The sequence below is a fragment of the Podarcis raffonei genome, chromosome 9 (genome assembly GCF_027172205.1).
Source record: "Podarcis raffonei isolate rPodRaf1 chromosome 9, rPodRaf1.pri, whole genome shotgun sequence".
Taxonomy (NCBI): Eukaryota; Metazoa; Chordata; class Lepidosauria; order Squamata; family Lacertidae; genus Podarcis; species Podarcis raffonei.
The window spans coordinates 60,029,331-60,045,596 of NC_070610.1; the positions used below are offsets into that span (position 1 = coordinate 60,029,331).

Below are 16,266 nucleotides of genomic sequence, written 5' to 3' on the forward strand. Positions count from 1 at the left end.
AGCTTGTCTATGAATTGCTGCTTTAAGCTGTGGTTTTGCTTGTTGACAAGAGCTAAGAAGCCACAGTGCAACAGTTTCTGTCCAGATGTGTACAGGGTAGATTTTTGTACAGAGGAGCACTGAGATCACTGATGAAAGAAAAGTGCTATCGTTCTCAGTGATCACATGCTTTAAAAAGGATATAGTCACGTTTGCTGGTGTAAATTTAATATGCGGTTTTGGAGAAACTTTAAACGGGAGTCTTGGTGCCTGAGTTCCGACTTTAGCAAACCTTTGTAAGCTATTTTGCGTCTAATACTTCATATAAAAATATTTATGTTCCATTTGTTTTGTTCCAAGGGCAGTGTGGTTTATCTTAGAAAATATTTACTTTAAAATGAATCTGCAAGAGAAAACACGATTTCTACGTGTTAATGGAAATATAGTACCTCAGCTGGTCTCTTCTCCCCCCCCCCCCCCCGTGAAACTAGTCATTGTAGTCTGATGTATACAGAATTCAATTTTTAAAATAAATTAAATGTTACCTGAGTGGCTTTGAAATCCATTGGGCTTCATCAGGCATAGGCAAACTCGGCCCTCCAGATGTTTTGAGACTACAATTCCCATCATCCCAGACCGCTGGTCCTCTTAGCTAGGGATGATGGGAGTTGTAGTCCCAAAACATCTGGAGGGCCAAGTTTGCCTATGCCTGGCCTTGATTTAGGAGACCACATTAACACAGAGTTCGATGGCTGAATACAGAGCAAAACTACACCATTATTTCCAAGATGTTGTTCTGGATTATAACTGCTTTGCATAATCTTTCCTAGATATTTATAACTGTTGCAGGTAGAGAAAGAATTTTGGTTGGAACAGACTGACTTGAGTAGAACAAGTAGTATTAGGCACAGGGAGAGTGTTTCCAAAGTGAGCTTCAAAGAATATGTGGCAATTGAGCACTTTAATCAGTTTCCCCTCATTATTCTCCTGGTTAAGCTATGGGGTAAACAAAAAGAAGCCATGCAGCAGTACCTAAGCATTTTTATATGCAAGGTTCCATAAGTGATAATCAGTAGAGGTTCCCGATGCCTGCATTATCTGATCAATATATGTGAACCCTGTGAGATTATTTTGTTTTGAAGATCACGCAATTTGTATTGAATTGCAAAACTAATGTTGTATACAGTACTTTCTGATACTTAGAATGTACATGCAGTATCATAACTTGAATAACGCCCCCTCTGCCCCACCCACTTTAATTTGCCAGTCTTCCTTGCATGAACAAAATGGTAGAGACAGGCATTTTCAGTATGGGTGGAGCCAAGGTGCCTTTTGGATTTCTAGCAAAGTAGATATTGTAGGTTCCATTTTTTTTCAAAATCTTGGGACATGCCTGGAACTAAAATATGCCTAATTTGGTTTAATGTATTAGATGATTCTGCAAACCTCTTTTACTTGGAACTGAGTTCTCCATTCTTCCTAGTAATTTAATTAGGATTACGTTCTTAGATACATAAGTCACATCTGTGCATGGTTTGTTTGTCTCGCGGGGCTGGGGTTCTTGACCAGGGTTTCTTGATTGGACTTGATGTTTCTTTGGATTTTTGACAACTTCTTTGTTTTTTTAGTGGCGCTGCACAGTATGCTGACCATTATTTCCTGAGTGTTGAGGTTCCCCAGATCACTTTTCCTGAATTAGCAAAACTAAATGTTGCAAGAATTATTAAGTAGTTATTAAGCTTTGGGGGGAAATTACTGGTAACCAAAGGTTAAAATACATTAATGGTCTTCAGTTTGGTTTTGTAGAAGCTTACCCAGGATTCTGCCATGAGAATATTGGTGAAAGAAAAGCTTTCCATTGACACGCTTCTTCCCCTGCCATACTGCAGGTGCAACAAGAATGTAGGGCAGGCATAGGCAAACTCAGCCCTCCAGATGTTTTGAGACTACAATTCCCATCATCCCTGACCTCTGGTCCTGTGAGCTAGGGATGATGGGAGTTGTAGTCCCAAAACATATGGAGGGCCGAGTTTGCCTATGCCTGATGTAGGGAATGCTATAGGCACACACAGTATTTGTGACAGGCTACAACCAGATACAACAGCTTTCATTCAAGTAAACGGAAGGCCGCATTAGTACTCACCCCAGCTATAATTGAACCTACTTCCCATGATCAAACTAATCTCAAGCAGTTAACACTGCCATTGTAAACCCGTGGGGATTGGATACAAAGCTACTCTTGTCCTTGCAAAAGGTTCATCTGCTCATACATGAGGCCCATCCTTATTGCCATTGATTCTAGTCTCCTTTTTGTCACATCCCATGCCATCCAAGTCTCTCCAAACCCTCGGGAGCAGCGTGGGAGGGGAAGAGGGAGATTGCAGAGAATAGGATTGGTGGGAAAGTCCTCTTGTGTGTAAACTGACTTCCCCTTGTGCATCTTTCAATCCAAGTAATATTGAAAAAGTACTGAAATGTACTTGGAGAATGCTCATACAGATTACAGTTAAACTTCTAAATCTGCAATATTTGCTGAACTGGGTCAACCTTCTGTAACAACCAAGACCTGGTATACTAGATACTTTATTCTTTCAATGCAAACGAATGTGTGTTACTCACAGCATAAAGTCCTCCGTTTTTAAAAGTGGCCTGAGAGATCTGCTTTTAGTGTTAAGATGTCATTCTTTGATTTTGTTGTTGCTGTTGTTGTATATTGTTGTTCTCCTTAGACTTTCAGGAAACTTTTTTTTGGGGGGGTGCTCTATGAACTGTAATTGAAAAAGACATTGTCAAGCAATATGTTTAATTGAAAACACAAGCAGTCTTTTCTTCTTAACATATTCTTCTCCCATAATTATGGGTTTGTGATAGCATGGGAAATAGTCTGTTTGCAATTAGAATAGTTTAACTCTGTAACTTTCATGCCTTTCATGTCTTCTCTTCTCATGAGGTGACCAATGTATTGGAGCCTCAGCTTCAGGATCTGTCCTTCCAGTGAGCACTCAGGGCTTATTTTCTTAAGAATGGATAGGTTTGATCTTCTTGTAGTCCATGGGACTCTCAAGTGTCTCCTCCAGCACCATAATTCAAAAGCATCAATTTGGGTAGACGAATCTAAAAAGCCCGGGACACAAACTTTCATGGCCCTCTAGCAGCTATGGCAGTTTATATAGCATTAACTCTAGAAGTGTATACTGTACTCGATTCTGACCAAACTAAGCCTCCTGATCTATATTGTGCTCTAGGATGCTTAGTTTGGTCCAAACACTTTCAGAGTTAATGCTAAATACATTTCTTCTGGCAAATGAGCCGCCTAAAGATTTGTGTCCCAGGCTTTTTATCTGAAATCAAAGGGGCACATTTGTTGCCAGATATGAAATACATTGGTATTTTGGATAGGGGGGTAGGAGAGCTGAAAATAATGCCAATTTCTCACCCTGAATCTATTAGCAAATTCCACTTTAGATTTTGGTATCAGGAGTTATTTATACTGGAAACAGCAGAGGAATAATTACTAATCTCTCGTATAATTTAGCCCTTGGTACCCACTACCTAATCTACAAAATAGTTAGGTCTGAAGCCCTTGAAGATGCCAGATTTAATCCTTTAAAGCTGAGTGAAGCTGCACAGAGTTGAGAGTACTGTACTTGCTTTGATTTAAGTAGTTCATGGATTGAACTGTCATTTACTTATTTCTGAGCCATCACAATTCTCCTTATAGGCTGCCTTGAAGTATAAGAGGACTCCCATGCAAGATGTTTCATTTTTATGAATGGTGTACAGCTCCTTCATATTTTACATTGTAGGTTCTGTGTTTTTTCTGTAAGTAAACCAGGTATATATTTATTTATTTATTATTTGCAAAAGTTTCTATACCACCAACGTTAAATAAAAACATGGCAGTGAACATCATAAAATCGACAATAAAATTGCATCCATAAAACATATACAAAATACATCAAAAATCAGTAGATCAGGTTCATACACCAACATATCTGAAACCCTCCTCAAAGCCTGAGTGAGCAGCTGAGTTTTGAGCAGGAGACTAAATGTCAGTACTGTAGCTGTAAAGAATAAATCTTGTCCCTGAGCTGGAAGCCTAACATGGGTGCTTTGCTTCTGCTCTGTTCAGAAATCAATTTGTGCTCTGCATAGACATTTCATTTTTTAAACTGTCTGTGTAGTTGGCCAGTGAACACATTTACAAGATACTCAGATTCAGACCGTTTCCCAAGTACTGAGACAAAATTGTGTCCATGCTGTAATGGACACCTTTGTACCTGCCTGTTCTTTAGCTCCCCTATTATTTAAAGGAAGTTATTTTGAGGGACTTGGAGGCAGCTATTATGACACAGCTAGAGGGAAAGAAAAAGTACACACTCCTCAGAAAATTATTGAGTCAGTGGACTGGCTGGCATATAAAGGTAATTGTGAAAGAGAAGCAGGCTAGCGTGTGCTCCTATTTCATTCTGCCCTGCTCTAAGTAATAAACCAGTAGCCTTGGCTTAACAATATGCGAACCACTGCTTGTTCTTGGGGGAAAACAAGCCTTGATTGCTGGTTTGCATGTCACTAAGCCAAGGCTCATGTTTTGTTGCTGCTACCTCCAGGCAGAGCAGGACAAAACAAGCAAGTCAGGATGTTTGCAAGCATGTTTGCACTCTGCTCAATCACAGCAATCTTAACATAGGTGAAACAGCAGATGAAACAGTTGTTGTCTTTCTAACTTTTATAATGATAGCACTGTAGATCCCAATCTATGTCAGTTTTGCAAAGACAGCCCACTTTCTGTGCCCTCGATGCTTCTTCCTCTACTTCAAAAAAAATGCTGCCTTTCCCCCTTCTCTGCTGCAAAAAATTATGGGATGGCAACAGCAGCAAATGTTGCATGGTTTTAACAGGTAGTTAAGACTGACTGAGCCACAATCCACACAGGATGAGTTCATAAGCAAAAGCAAGCTGCCTCTTCTTGGAATAAGATTCATTTAGAGCAGATTAGAATATTTCTTCTAATTTGGAAAGAGACTGGGAGGAACAATGTAGTTGAGGTGCAGCTGATTATTCATACATAACTATGCCTCAGCCATATTTGAGGGAGTTTTTGCAGAGGTGGCGTATGTTAGGTGGGGCAAGAAAGTTCCACTAACAGCAATCTTTTGTGCAAGTTCAGTTAGCGCTGATGCAATCCATTGACAGGTCAACCTCATTCACCTCAGTAAGGCTTGTGAGAGGGTTTTTAGGCAAGCACTATTGAAGAAATGAAAGTTGTCCTATTGAAGTGCCTAGCATATTGGGCCCCATAGATTTAAAGAGCATGTGAATCGTCTAGTTATACTGCAACTACAAATTTAATAAATAAAAACAAACTTTTTAAAAAATTGAAAGGCAGCAGTATGTTCAAAGGTCAATTGCCAGTTTAGGTTTTTTAATTAAAAAAAATCTAGGAAAAATGTATACCTTATGTTAAGGATTATTTCAAAGTTTCAGGTGGTCTTGAAAAATAATTTGGGAAAGCATCTTGGAATGTGTATTTTGTCCCTCACTTTATTTTCACTCTGCACTAAAGTCTATTGGTTTGGGAACTACTGTGTTTGCAAATTACTGTGTGGGACCATTTGTGTGCGTAGATGTGTGTATTGTCCAGCTTCATAACTCAAACTTGGGTGTAATATTTTACCATTGTATGTTTGCACAGAGTACCACAGGCAGTTGGGATTTCAGTGTCATAATGACAAAAAGCATTTTTGCCTGCATATTTCTCTTTCCCTTCCATCCCCCCCCCCACCTCCCATTACGGCCCAGTGCAGTCATAACAATTAATTGTGATTAACAGCAGCCTTTGTTTGTTGCCTGAACTTTAGTTACAATCCCACATAAAGTGAAACCCTGGTTTCAGCTTGCCAAAGTAAGCTCTGCTACTAAAGAATGTATACAAGAAAAGACAAGCAAGCCGCCTGATAAGAGCTTGGAGAAGGGAGAAACAGCCTTAATCATGTATAGAGATTAACACCAGGGATTTTCAAATAATGGTTTAGGTATTCCAGATGCAACTTTGTTTAAATACTATGTCTGCATGGGGCCTGTGTGAGAGGACAATCAAGTTTTCACGGGAAATCCCATGTATTGTTTTTCCCAGGAGTGCGAAGATAAACAGAAGCATTCCTCCACTAAACTGTGAAATAACATTGGAAATGTCCTAAGGACCAAACAATGTTTCCAAACCAGTTGCTGACCTTGGATGTTCTTCTGATAGTAACCACTCTTTCCCCCCCCCCCCCGACGTTTCATAAGTTGATGTCAAAAGCCTACAAGCTTAACTTGGAAGTAAGCTCTATTGGCATCAATAAGTTATTTTTAAATAAATGCGCTTAGGGCAGAACTGCCAGACATGTCTTTTGCTAGCTTTAAAAATCTGAAGGAACTTCAGTGTTGGCTCTTGAAGGGCTAAGATGAGAGCTTTGATGTTTGTGAATCATGCTTTTTAAAAAAAATGAATGCGAAGAAAATTCAACTAAATTTACGGTGGCATCTTAAAGAAGATCCTATTTTATTTAACTGTAGATTTAATGGTTAGGTTTTAAAAAAGATCGGATTTGTAATGTACCTAATGTAATATCAAACTTATATCAAAATAAAATTATTTTCAATGTGAATAAAAGACTTTTTACCTGATTATATAGCCCTATTGCATTCAGGAACTGGCATGTTAAAAGGAAGCATCTACAGCAGGCATGGGAAAACTTTTTTAACCAGAGGGCCACATTACCTTCCAGGCAAACTTCTGGGGGCCACATGCCAGCAGTGGGCAGGCCTAGAGGCAAAAGTGAGCAGAACAAACATAGCTTTTCCCATTGTACTACAGATTAGTTTCTACATACATCCCTCTCTATTCTCCATCCAGGCAAGCAAGAGTTTTAGGACTCATTAGATAAAGGTAAAGGGACCCCTGACCATTAGGTCCAGTCGTGGCCGACACATTACAGTCAAGCAAAAACACTCAAAGGGTGCAGAGTACGACGGGAGAGTTTCAAGGATCAGACAGATGCCAGCAACCCTTGCTCAGGACTCTCTTCCTATCCTCTCATACCCAGTTATCCCGGCAACCTTCCAAATGTCACAGTTGGAATAAGACATATTTTCATTGCACTCTCATAGGAAAAAACTTACAGGTTTGACAGTACCAATGTAATTTATTTGGGTACATTCAAGTCCTTCACAAACAGATTGAGTACCGCACAAGAGACAAAGTCAGCTTTGCAGTATCTAATCTTTATTTTAGCTTTCACGCCATCTTACCTTCCTGCCATTTGTAACAGCAGCCATCGTATCCTTGGCCATGTGATTTTCCTATTCTTAAGCCAATAATAGTATACCCACCAATAATTGTATAGCATCAAACTCATTTAGTATTCCAAAGCTAATGAATTCTTCCCACATAATATTTTCAGTACCAGCTGCATCAACAGACACCAGGCAACAATTACACATACACCAAAGAACAGAATCCCTTAGTATTAATTTTCCTCTACTAGATGCTTCACAGCACTTAACAGTTAGACACACGTGGTTATTCAGGTTTGCTTCTAATGGCCAACAAATTAGTTGCACATACTTGAGCACTTCTGTCCAAGTACTTGGAAGTATGATTTTTTGCACTTTCATGAAATACTTTTTGCTTCATTAAAGGCATAGTGGTGAAGTCTGTGCATGTTGAAGGATCAAGTTTCAGCTTCCCACATAATGAAAATCAAGTGCCCCTTAAGGCACCATCTTTTTGCACAAGAGTCAAAGTAAGTTAATTTGTATCTATTAGGAAGTGATCTCCATTGAGTTCAATGGGGCTGACTTCCAGGTAAGTATTTACAGGACTGCAACCTAAGCAGCTCCTTAAAGCTCTGCAGTGGAAGTTATTTCTAGAGCTGGTCACTTTGTGTCAGTGCATCTTCTGAATGATTGAGTTGATTTATATGCCGCTTTCCCACAAACAGCTGTGCCCAAAATGGCTTACAGGGAATGTTCAAAACATCAAAATACACATATACAAAATATGCCAATAAATTAAAAAATGACGCCCAAAAATGTTAATAAGTCACGACAAAAGAAGAATGGATACTAAAACTTAAGCAGAAATGGCGAAACTTACCAAAAAAATAACAAATCAATATAAACTTTTTAGAAAAGAATGGAAATATTTTATTGAATATTTACAAATAAACTCTAAACAGATAAGAACACTGGCAGGATTATTATAATAACTGCAGTTTTTTAAGAGTATACACTTAAAGTAGATGAATAAATAAGTTAATTTTGAATATGCAGAAAAAAACAAAAAATAAATTTAAGGAACCTCAGAAAGAGTTGGAAGGAAGTCGAGTTTAATGTCAAAATGATTGTAACATTATTGAAATATATAAAATTGAAAATCAAAAATAAAAAGTTAAAAAAAGTTAATTCAAAAATGACAAAACTCAAGCAATTTAACAATAAATTCAATTATTACCAAAATAATAGTAATCTAGGTTTAAGTACATAAAGACCAAATCAAAAACGACATTGTTAGCCGACATTGCAGTTGTCTGGTACTAGTCTTCCTGCACCCTAAGGAGCCTGGAATAAAACAGTTCAGGGCGACATATCGCTGGCTCCCATCTTCTTACTCTAGAGGAGGCTGGCGGCAGCAGCAAAAAAAAAAAAAGGCAAATGCCGGGGACACTCCTCAGCAGCCTGGTTGAAATGCACTTCAGAGTGTGAGCCTAGACCACACACAGCTGGAGCCTTTGACGCTTTGCGCGCGCATCCACGCACCTGTCGCAGCAGCAACCACGCGTGCGCAGTAGCAGACGCCTCTGCGGCTTGGAATCAGACTCTCTCCCGCTCAACCCCCGTCCCCTCTCCAGACCGGAAGTAGCGCGTGCGTCTGCCTTCCCGCGCCCGACGCGTCCCCGGAGCCGAAGCGGAAGCGGAAGCGACCCGGAGAAGTTGCTCTGCCTCACGCTTGGCAGTCACGCGACCTGGTAGACGGGAGGGGGAAGGAGCTCGCTGAAAGGGAGGGCGGCTGTTAAAGGCGTTGAACCCGGAAGAAAGCGGAGGTGCGTATGGGGAAAGGGGGACCCGACAGTTAAGAGGCCGTCGGGAGACCGGCAAGGGGGAGGGAGGGAGGGAAGGCAGGAAGGCGCCGGGTGTTGACCCTCGCTTGTCGCTGTGGGACCAACAAGTGGGTTACTGTCATTATTATTAATTATTAGGGTACGCTTACTTCATTCCGTACCCAAAAGAAGGAGTGGCGATATAACAATTATTATTATTATTATTATTATTATTATTATTATTATTATTATTATTTATTATTATTTATTTGTACCCCGCCCATCTGGGAGGCTTGCAACAAAGATTAAAAATACATTAAAATGTCACACATTAAAAACTTCCCTGTCTTCTCCCTTTCCTGATAATTTCGGAGCTGAAGCCGAGAGCCATCGGCCCTTGTTTCAGCAACTGGGTCTGGGCGGCGACGGTGGGAAGCTTCTGGCTCCGTCGGCTTCTGTGCCAACTTGAATACAATACTGGGAGGGGGGCGAGGGTTGGGCAGATAAGCCCCCCCCCCACACCCCGCGTTATCGACCACACCATTTGAATGGCAATGCCTTCGAGGGGGCCCGAGCCCTTCAAATACAGTATTTGATTGAGGGGGCTGAAGGGATCTCTGCCCTAGAAGAGTCGGCTCCTATGCAGGGAGGTAATGATGGCGCTGCGATTTGGTCATCCTTAGCGTTGCTGATGACATCCTCTGCTTCTCCCTCACTCTCTCCGCCCCAAAATATATAAGTGCCAAATGGTGTGTATTTGGTACATTTTTGCTTTCGCCTTTTTCTCTTTGTGTGGGCATCCAGGAAAGAACTTGGGGGAGTCACAGCCCCACCTTGGTAGACTGAGGTAAGATACTGCTAGTGTATCACCATTAACACTTGAGAGAGAGAGAGAGGTTTTGGTTTCTTATTGCTGTTGGTGCACATGACTCCCCCATAAGTCGCAGGAGCACACATTCTTGATTATGATTATGATCCTTTCACCTGCAGGTTCCAGGGCAGGTTATGACAATTTAGAATTAAAAACAGCTAAAGCAGATTACAATCACAAGAATGGGGTAGGCCAAAGGGTGGGTGGCGAAGCAGAGGAGGTCTAAAGGAAATGACTGAGCTTATCTCCAGCAACTGAAGGGCGTATCTTAAGGTTGCAAAATTAGGAAATATAGTATATGTATTCTGCAATGTAATGCAAAGCACTGAGTCGTTTCAAAGGAAGAGTAGCTATTGCTCCTTTAGCCCAGATATTGCTGCAACCTGATAGCCTTTTTCCCCCCCCACCAGATGGGATCAATCCAATTAAGCCCATGTATAAACTCTTCCGCACCACTGGACTTTTCATCCAGCCCAACATTATCTCCCATCAACCCCTTTGAGGTGGGGTTTAGCATTTGCCTGAAGAAGGGTTCATTTTTTAGTTGTTCACTTTTTAGTTGTTCCAAATAAAGGCTTTGTGTAGTAGTCAACTAAGTTTTACTTAGAATAGGCCCATTGAAATCAGTGGACTTAATAATGTAAATTACTTTCAATGGGTCTGAGTAAAACTTTGTGCCACACATACTACTACTCTTGGTATTTGAATTGGTTCCCCTAGTGGATCAGCACAGTAAGCTTGGGTTTTTCTTTTCTTTTTGTGTGGGAGGGGGCTGTTGCAGTCCTGTAACTCTGTACGTTTTGTATTATTGTCTGGCTTTTGTTTATCATTCAGAGGGGGTTCTAATTACAATATAGATTTTCCTCCTGTGTCTATAGGATCCCTGTAGTATAGTACATTTGCACTCCAGACAAATAAGTGGGTATACCTCGTTACTCAGAATGTTTGTGGCCGAAGGAAAAACTAGGTCATTTAAAATCATTGCCTTCAGCTTTTCACATACTCTTTTTGGGAGAGTTGTTCTGTTGTCTAGAAAACTGTGGTCCCATGCCTGGGTGTCGGGCTTCACTGATTTGGCTTGTCACAGGTTGGAATTGCTATGGGTTGACATTTCCCAGTAGCAACTCTGCATTGAGTGACTTTGAGAACAAACTGTGAGTGCTAAGTGTAGCGGGGGTGGTGTAGAAACTTGTTCTCCGCTATATTCACATAGAAGGGCAAATTGTTTTGTCACAAAACATGCAACTTTTTTCCCCCAAAGGGTTTGGACTGTTCATTTGAACACTTCTGACAACATGGCGGATGTAAGTATAATTAGCACTATAATGCACATTTTGAAGTGGCTTGTTGAATGTGACAGAGAGCTGTGTACCAAAGTATTATGCCTAAAAGAGTGGCCATTTCCCCTGCTTTCAGGGACAGCTTATGGTGTAATGGAGGTTTCCAGTGAGTGATTCTGAGTGTGAATGGAAGACGTAGTTAATTCTCCAGTATATGACCTCTTAATGTGTGCTGTAAGTGACTAAGGTAAACAGTTTCCTTTTCTTTCCTCTTCTAGGAATTGAAAAGGTTCCTGTACAAAAAGCTCCCAAGGTAAGGTACCTATGTAGATTTACATTCTGAACTTTTGAGTTTCACATATCAGGAAACCTGTGTTGAAATTTCAAACCCAGTGCTAAACCTGTTCTCTAAATGGGAGTTGGGAATAATTCTCATTTATTTCAGAGCAATGTCCTGAGTCAGTAATGCTTATGGAGTCAGCCTTAGTAGGATTTAATGTGTTCTATGAATACTGTACCTTGAAAAATTGTTGCTTTCAGGTACCCAATTGGAAAGTGTTGGGGGTGGGAGCTGTGTCCCTCCACTTATTGAGGAACTTCATACTGGGGGCTGTAGGATATTGCATGGAGGTACACAGCTTAAGAAAGGGAAACTTGCAACACATACCAACCATGTTAGCAAGAAACTTCTGTTCTCTCCCTCTCTCTCACAGACACACACACACGTGTCTGTGGCTCCCAGCCTTGATTTAGTAACCTAATAATTAGGTAACCTAATATTAATATTAAATGGTTCCAAAGTTTTGACACTACAAGCCGAGACATAATACTTCATTAGACTTTTATCATCCTTTCTCCAAGTAGAATATATGCATCTGCTTAGCTTCAAAGTTTGGTCTGTATTTCCCATCAAATTCTTTTTTGGACCAAGAATGGGAATAATTTTCTGAACCTTTAAATTCTTCACAGGGGTTTGAGAATGTTGTGGGTTTTGATTGAGGCATTAATACAGTTCTTCAAATAATACATTACTGCTGTAATTGTTAAATTGCAGGTTGTAATTGTTAAAATGATTAATTGATTAGCAGAGTAAGGCTAAAAAAAAGATGCAGCTGGCACCATCAATGTGAAATAGTTGACAGTATTTCTGGTTAGGTTGCTAAAAATTCTACCTCTTTTACTTTTCCAGTGTTGAGGGACTCCATGCTATTGTAGTGTCAGACAGAGATGGTGTACCTGTTATCAAAGGTAAGAGATAATCTGTGTATTATCTGGATAGAATATTTGCATCAATTTAATGGAAATATAAAATCCTTATTTGCTCAAAAGCAAGATGTTTCCTCCTACCTTGAAATAGAAATCATTTTCACCTTTTAAACTCTTCCCTTGTGCATCCTGATTCCTAAGGGGAAATTTTAAATATAACTAGGCACACATATCCACTCCCTGTCACCCTAGTCTTCTGTTGGCTTCTAGTGTAGACATGAGTCAGCAGAGATCGCAATGCCTATTTGTCAGCTGTGATGCACTTTCCTGGATAGAATAAGTGGAAGAAAAGAATACTGTTTGAGGAAGCTGTGTGTGTAAACCACTTTCTTGGTGCTTTGGTCTTTGGTAACAGTGAGCTGGGATCCTTCCGAGTTACATTAGAAGAAAAAGCTGCATTCAGGGCTATGTGCACTCAGTCTTCAAAATTGCACTTTTGATTGCCATGCTATACTGCATTAACTAGTGTAAAATGGCAAATGGTTGCTTGATGTTTACATGCTTTGTATATTTGTGCCTTTACAAATATAGTTGGACTATAACTTCCATCATCCCTGACCATTAGCCAGTGGTGTGGGATAATGGGAGTTGTAGTCCAACATCTTATTGGGCCCCAAGCTTCAAAAAGGCTGGTATATTGCTTGATGATTTAATTTGTATACTGCCTTCAATTCTATTATGGGGTGGGGAGTGCGGGAGGTACGGTTTAGGCAAGGAAAGGATGGATATCGGATTTGCTCTTGGGTAGTTAAAAGAGATGGAGTTCAGGAAATTCTTCCTGAAGCAGATGGATAGTTAACCTTGGAGGGCACTTTAACTCCACTTGCTGAGTATTAGGAACCCACTTGAGCACACCCTGGCTTTGTCATCAAGTTCTTTCTTTCACAGTCATGCCTGTTGACTATTTTTCTTTCAAAAACGTTAACTGCCAAAATATTGCAAGATCTTTTGGAACTGCACTGTGCTCCAATCTCACTACACTTGTGAGGACTAGTCCCTTGAGTTTGTGCTGCTGGTTCAACTAACAAAATGCCTGTTATCTGTGCAAAATGTGTCTGTTACAATATTTGGAGACTGGCTATAGAGTGTCCTCTTGTTCTAGTTGCCAACGATAATGCTCCCGAGCATGCTCTTCGACCGGGTTTCTTGTCAACTTTTGCACTCGCAACAGACCAGGGCAGCAAGCTTGGGCTTTCAAAAAACAAAAGCATCATTTGTTACTACAACACATATCAGGTAAGATGTGTTGCCTTCCTTCCAGAACTGGCGGATGAATGGATTTTGCAAGTAATGTAATGAAGCAGTGTAGTGGAATGGGAGGAGTGGTGTTCTGTTTCAGCAAGCAATCTGCTTGTGCCTAGCTGTTTTGGCCAATATCATAATCTGGCAGGATGCTTCCTTCACCTTTTTAATTAGTCTAGAAAATTATTGTTAACAGCACTACATTGCTGATGCATTGTGTGCCAGTGTCTTGTAAAAATCTATTCTCATCCTTACCCCACCAATGGCTGCCAGTAATGTTGTGTAATGTTGGGCTCCAACTGCCATCAGCCCCAGGCAACATGGCCAATGGTCAGGGCTGATAGGAGTTCAGCAACAAATGGAACCTGGTTAGAACCATAAGAGGCTAGTGAACTGCCTGCCAGAAAACATTTACTGTGTGCTGGATTCTGAAATGAAATGTCTTGCTACTTGTAGGTGGTTCAGTTCAACAGGTTGCCTTTGGTTGTGAGTTTCATCGCTAGCAGCAATGCCAACACAGGTACGTCTTCAGGACTGAGAGGCTTTGCTGCCTTCAGCACCCATACTGCTAGATTTAAGTTGTAATATGTGGGTACACGTGGTTTTTCAAAATGCTAAGTACTTAAAAGAAAAAGGCCAGTTGCATGAAATTGGCAGGCAGTTCCTCTCCAACTCCCAAGTTGTGGATAATATGATAGAAGCAGAGCCGTACAACAAAAGTCACAGTGACAAGACAGCTCAGCTCCACTAGTCCCCTCACCTTGAAAAAGCGACATGAGATTTTCCTAGGGCAGGGGATGGGCCAACTGGGAGCAAGGCATCCCTCTTTCTCTCTTCCTCCTTGCCCTGTGGACTGTGTGGGAGTGGGGAGGGACAGTTTGCCCATGCCAGAGGTCTAGGTTTCCCCCACCTGCATAAAATTATGCAGGAACACAGGTTCTCCACTCCTGTTAAGGGATGGCTCAGCAGAGGTGATTGTGTATACTGCTGCTTTGGCGCAAGGAGCAGAGTGTGGTTTCAGCACGTGAGCAAAGGGAATGAAAGCTCTTTTGGGCCAGATCCTGTGTTGCCTCTGCAAGTATCTAGTTTAGTCAGTGGCAGTGAGAATGTCTTGCTCCTGTGCCAAAATGTTGGCATGAAGTTCAGTTTCCCCAAATAATGTATAGACAGGTTATCAGTTCACGTTTACAAATGGATCACTCTAGTATGATATATAAACTTTGTTTTTCTCTCTCTTCCCTTCCTACTTTATATATATGTTTGTGTAGGGCTGATCGTAAGCTTGGAAAAAGAGCTTGCTCCCTTATTTGAAGAGCTATGGCAAGTAGTGGAAGTCTCTTAACCTGGCACTTTATCTCCAGAGTGAAGCATCTCTTGAATGCTGGACAGGAAAGATTGATTTCTTTTTTCCAACTCACTGCCGTGTAACAAATGTCTTGGAGCAAATGCTACTTTGTCTTGTTTTAAATAATTTAAACAAGTTGCATATAGAGCAAAATATAGAATACAATGGGGAGAAGGGGGTTCGGGCTGCAGGTGCATTTGTTAAAACTACAGGGTATTGTGGAGACCAGCTGATGACTCCCATGGAGTTAACCTCAGGCATGCATAATATATTTCATAGGAAAAAAATACTGTTCGGAATTGGCTACCCCCACCTCACTTGCTGTATGAGTAACGGGTGTGCCTGTCTTTGAACTACCACTATATGAACAGTGCAAAAATACGTTTTCCTTTCCCATTCTTGCAATGAAGACTTCCTAATATTTGCTCACATTGTGCATCAATGCTAGAAAAGCTTCCCCTCACAATCAGTGACTCATGGTTTGTTTGGATAGAGAAATACTAATAGCCTGGAAGCTTTTTTAAAAAAACAGGTACATGCTAGTTCTCTTCAATACTGCTACAGCTGAGCTCTTACAGAGATCGCATCAATCAGTGTTCTTTTTGCATACGTATTTGTAAAACAGAAGGATGAAATTTCTTGTTTTATCCCATTTCTATTTAAGTTCATGTAATTATGTTGCTTTGCTGCTTCATCTTACCTTTTTGCATGTCCCTAAACAGATTGAAATAAAAGTGTGAATAAGATGTGTAGCCTGATTATTACCAGAGAGAAGAATCTTGCAAAACAGCATTCTGGCTAACTTGCTTAGATTTGGATAGTGTTTCTGTGGTGCAGATGTGGAGAGAACTTTGGCCCTCCATATGATGTAGAATTACAACTCGCCGCTGTCCATGCTTGCTGGGGCTGATAGGACTTACTGTTCAACAGCATCCGGAGAACCCACTCCTGCTTTGATGAGGTAAAATGAAAACCCAGGCAAGGGTGAACTTAGTTGGACACTGTGCAAAGAGAAGAACAGCACAATCCCTGTTTAATTCAGTGGTGCTTATTCTTAGCCCAAGCATGCAGTTGTAACCCCACTTAGCAGTGAGTAAGTCCTGTTGAACTCAATCAGGCTTCTGAGTAGACAAGGGTAGGACTGCATTGCTATTATCTCTTTGCACTGTACTACCTATGTCCCAGGGAGAGAAGCGT

At 40.8% G+C, this 16,266-nt stretch overlaps 1 protein-coding gene across 2 annotated transcripts; it reads left to right on the top strand.

The window, feature by feature from the left end:
- Positions 1-8,928: 8,928 nt before the first annotated feature.
- LAMTOR3 (late endosomal/lysosomal adaptor, MAPK and MTOR activator 3) lies at positions 8,929-15,815 on the top strand. 2 transcript variants are annotated; one of them, XM_053403975.1, is made up of 7 exons: positions 8,929-9,068; positions 11,198-11,240; positions 11,495-11,529; positions 12,406-12,464; positions 13,585-13,718; positions 14,181-14,244; positions 14,993-15,815. In XM_053403975.1, the coding sequence occupies exons 2-7, from the start codon at positions 11,232-11,234 to the stop codon at positions 15,064-15,066; spliced, it is 375 nt and encodes a 124-aa protein (XP_053259950.1). In that variant the 5' UTR covers positions 8,929-9,068; positions 11,198-11,231; the 3' UTR covers positions 15,067-15,815. The 2 variants fall into 2 exon arrangements, with proteins under 2 accessions (XP_053259950.1, XP_053259951.1); XM_053403976.1 differs by lacking the exon at positions 8,929-9,068 and adding an exon at positions 9,119-9,193.
- Positions 15,816-16,266: the final 451 nt, after the last annotated feature.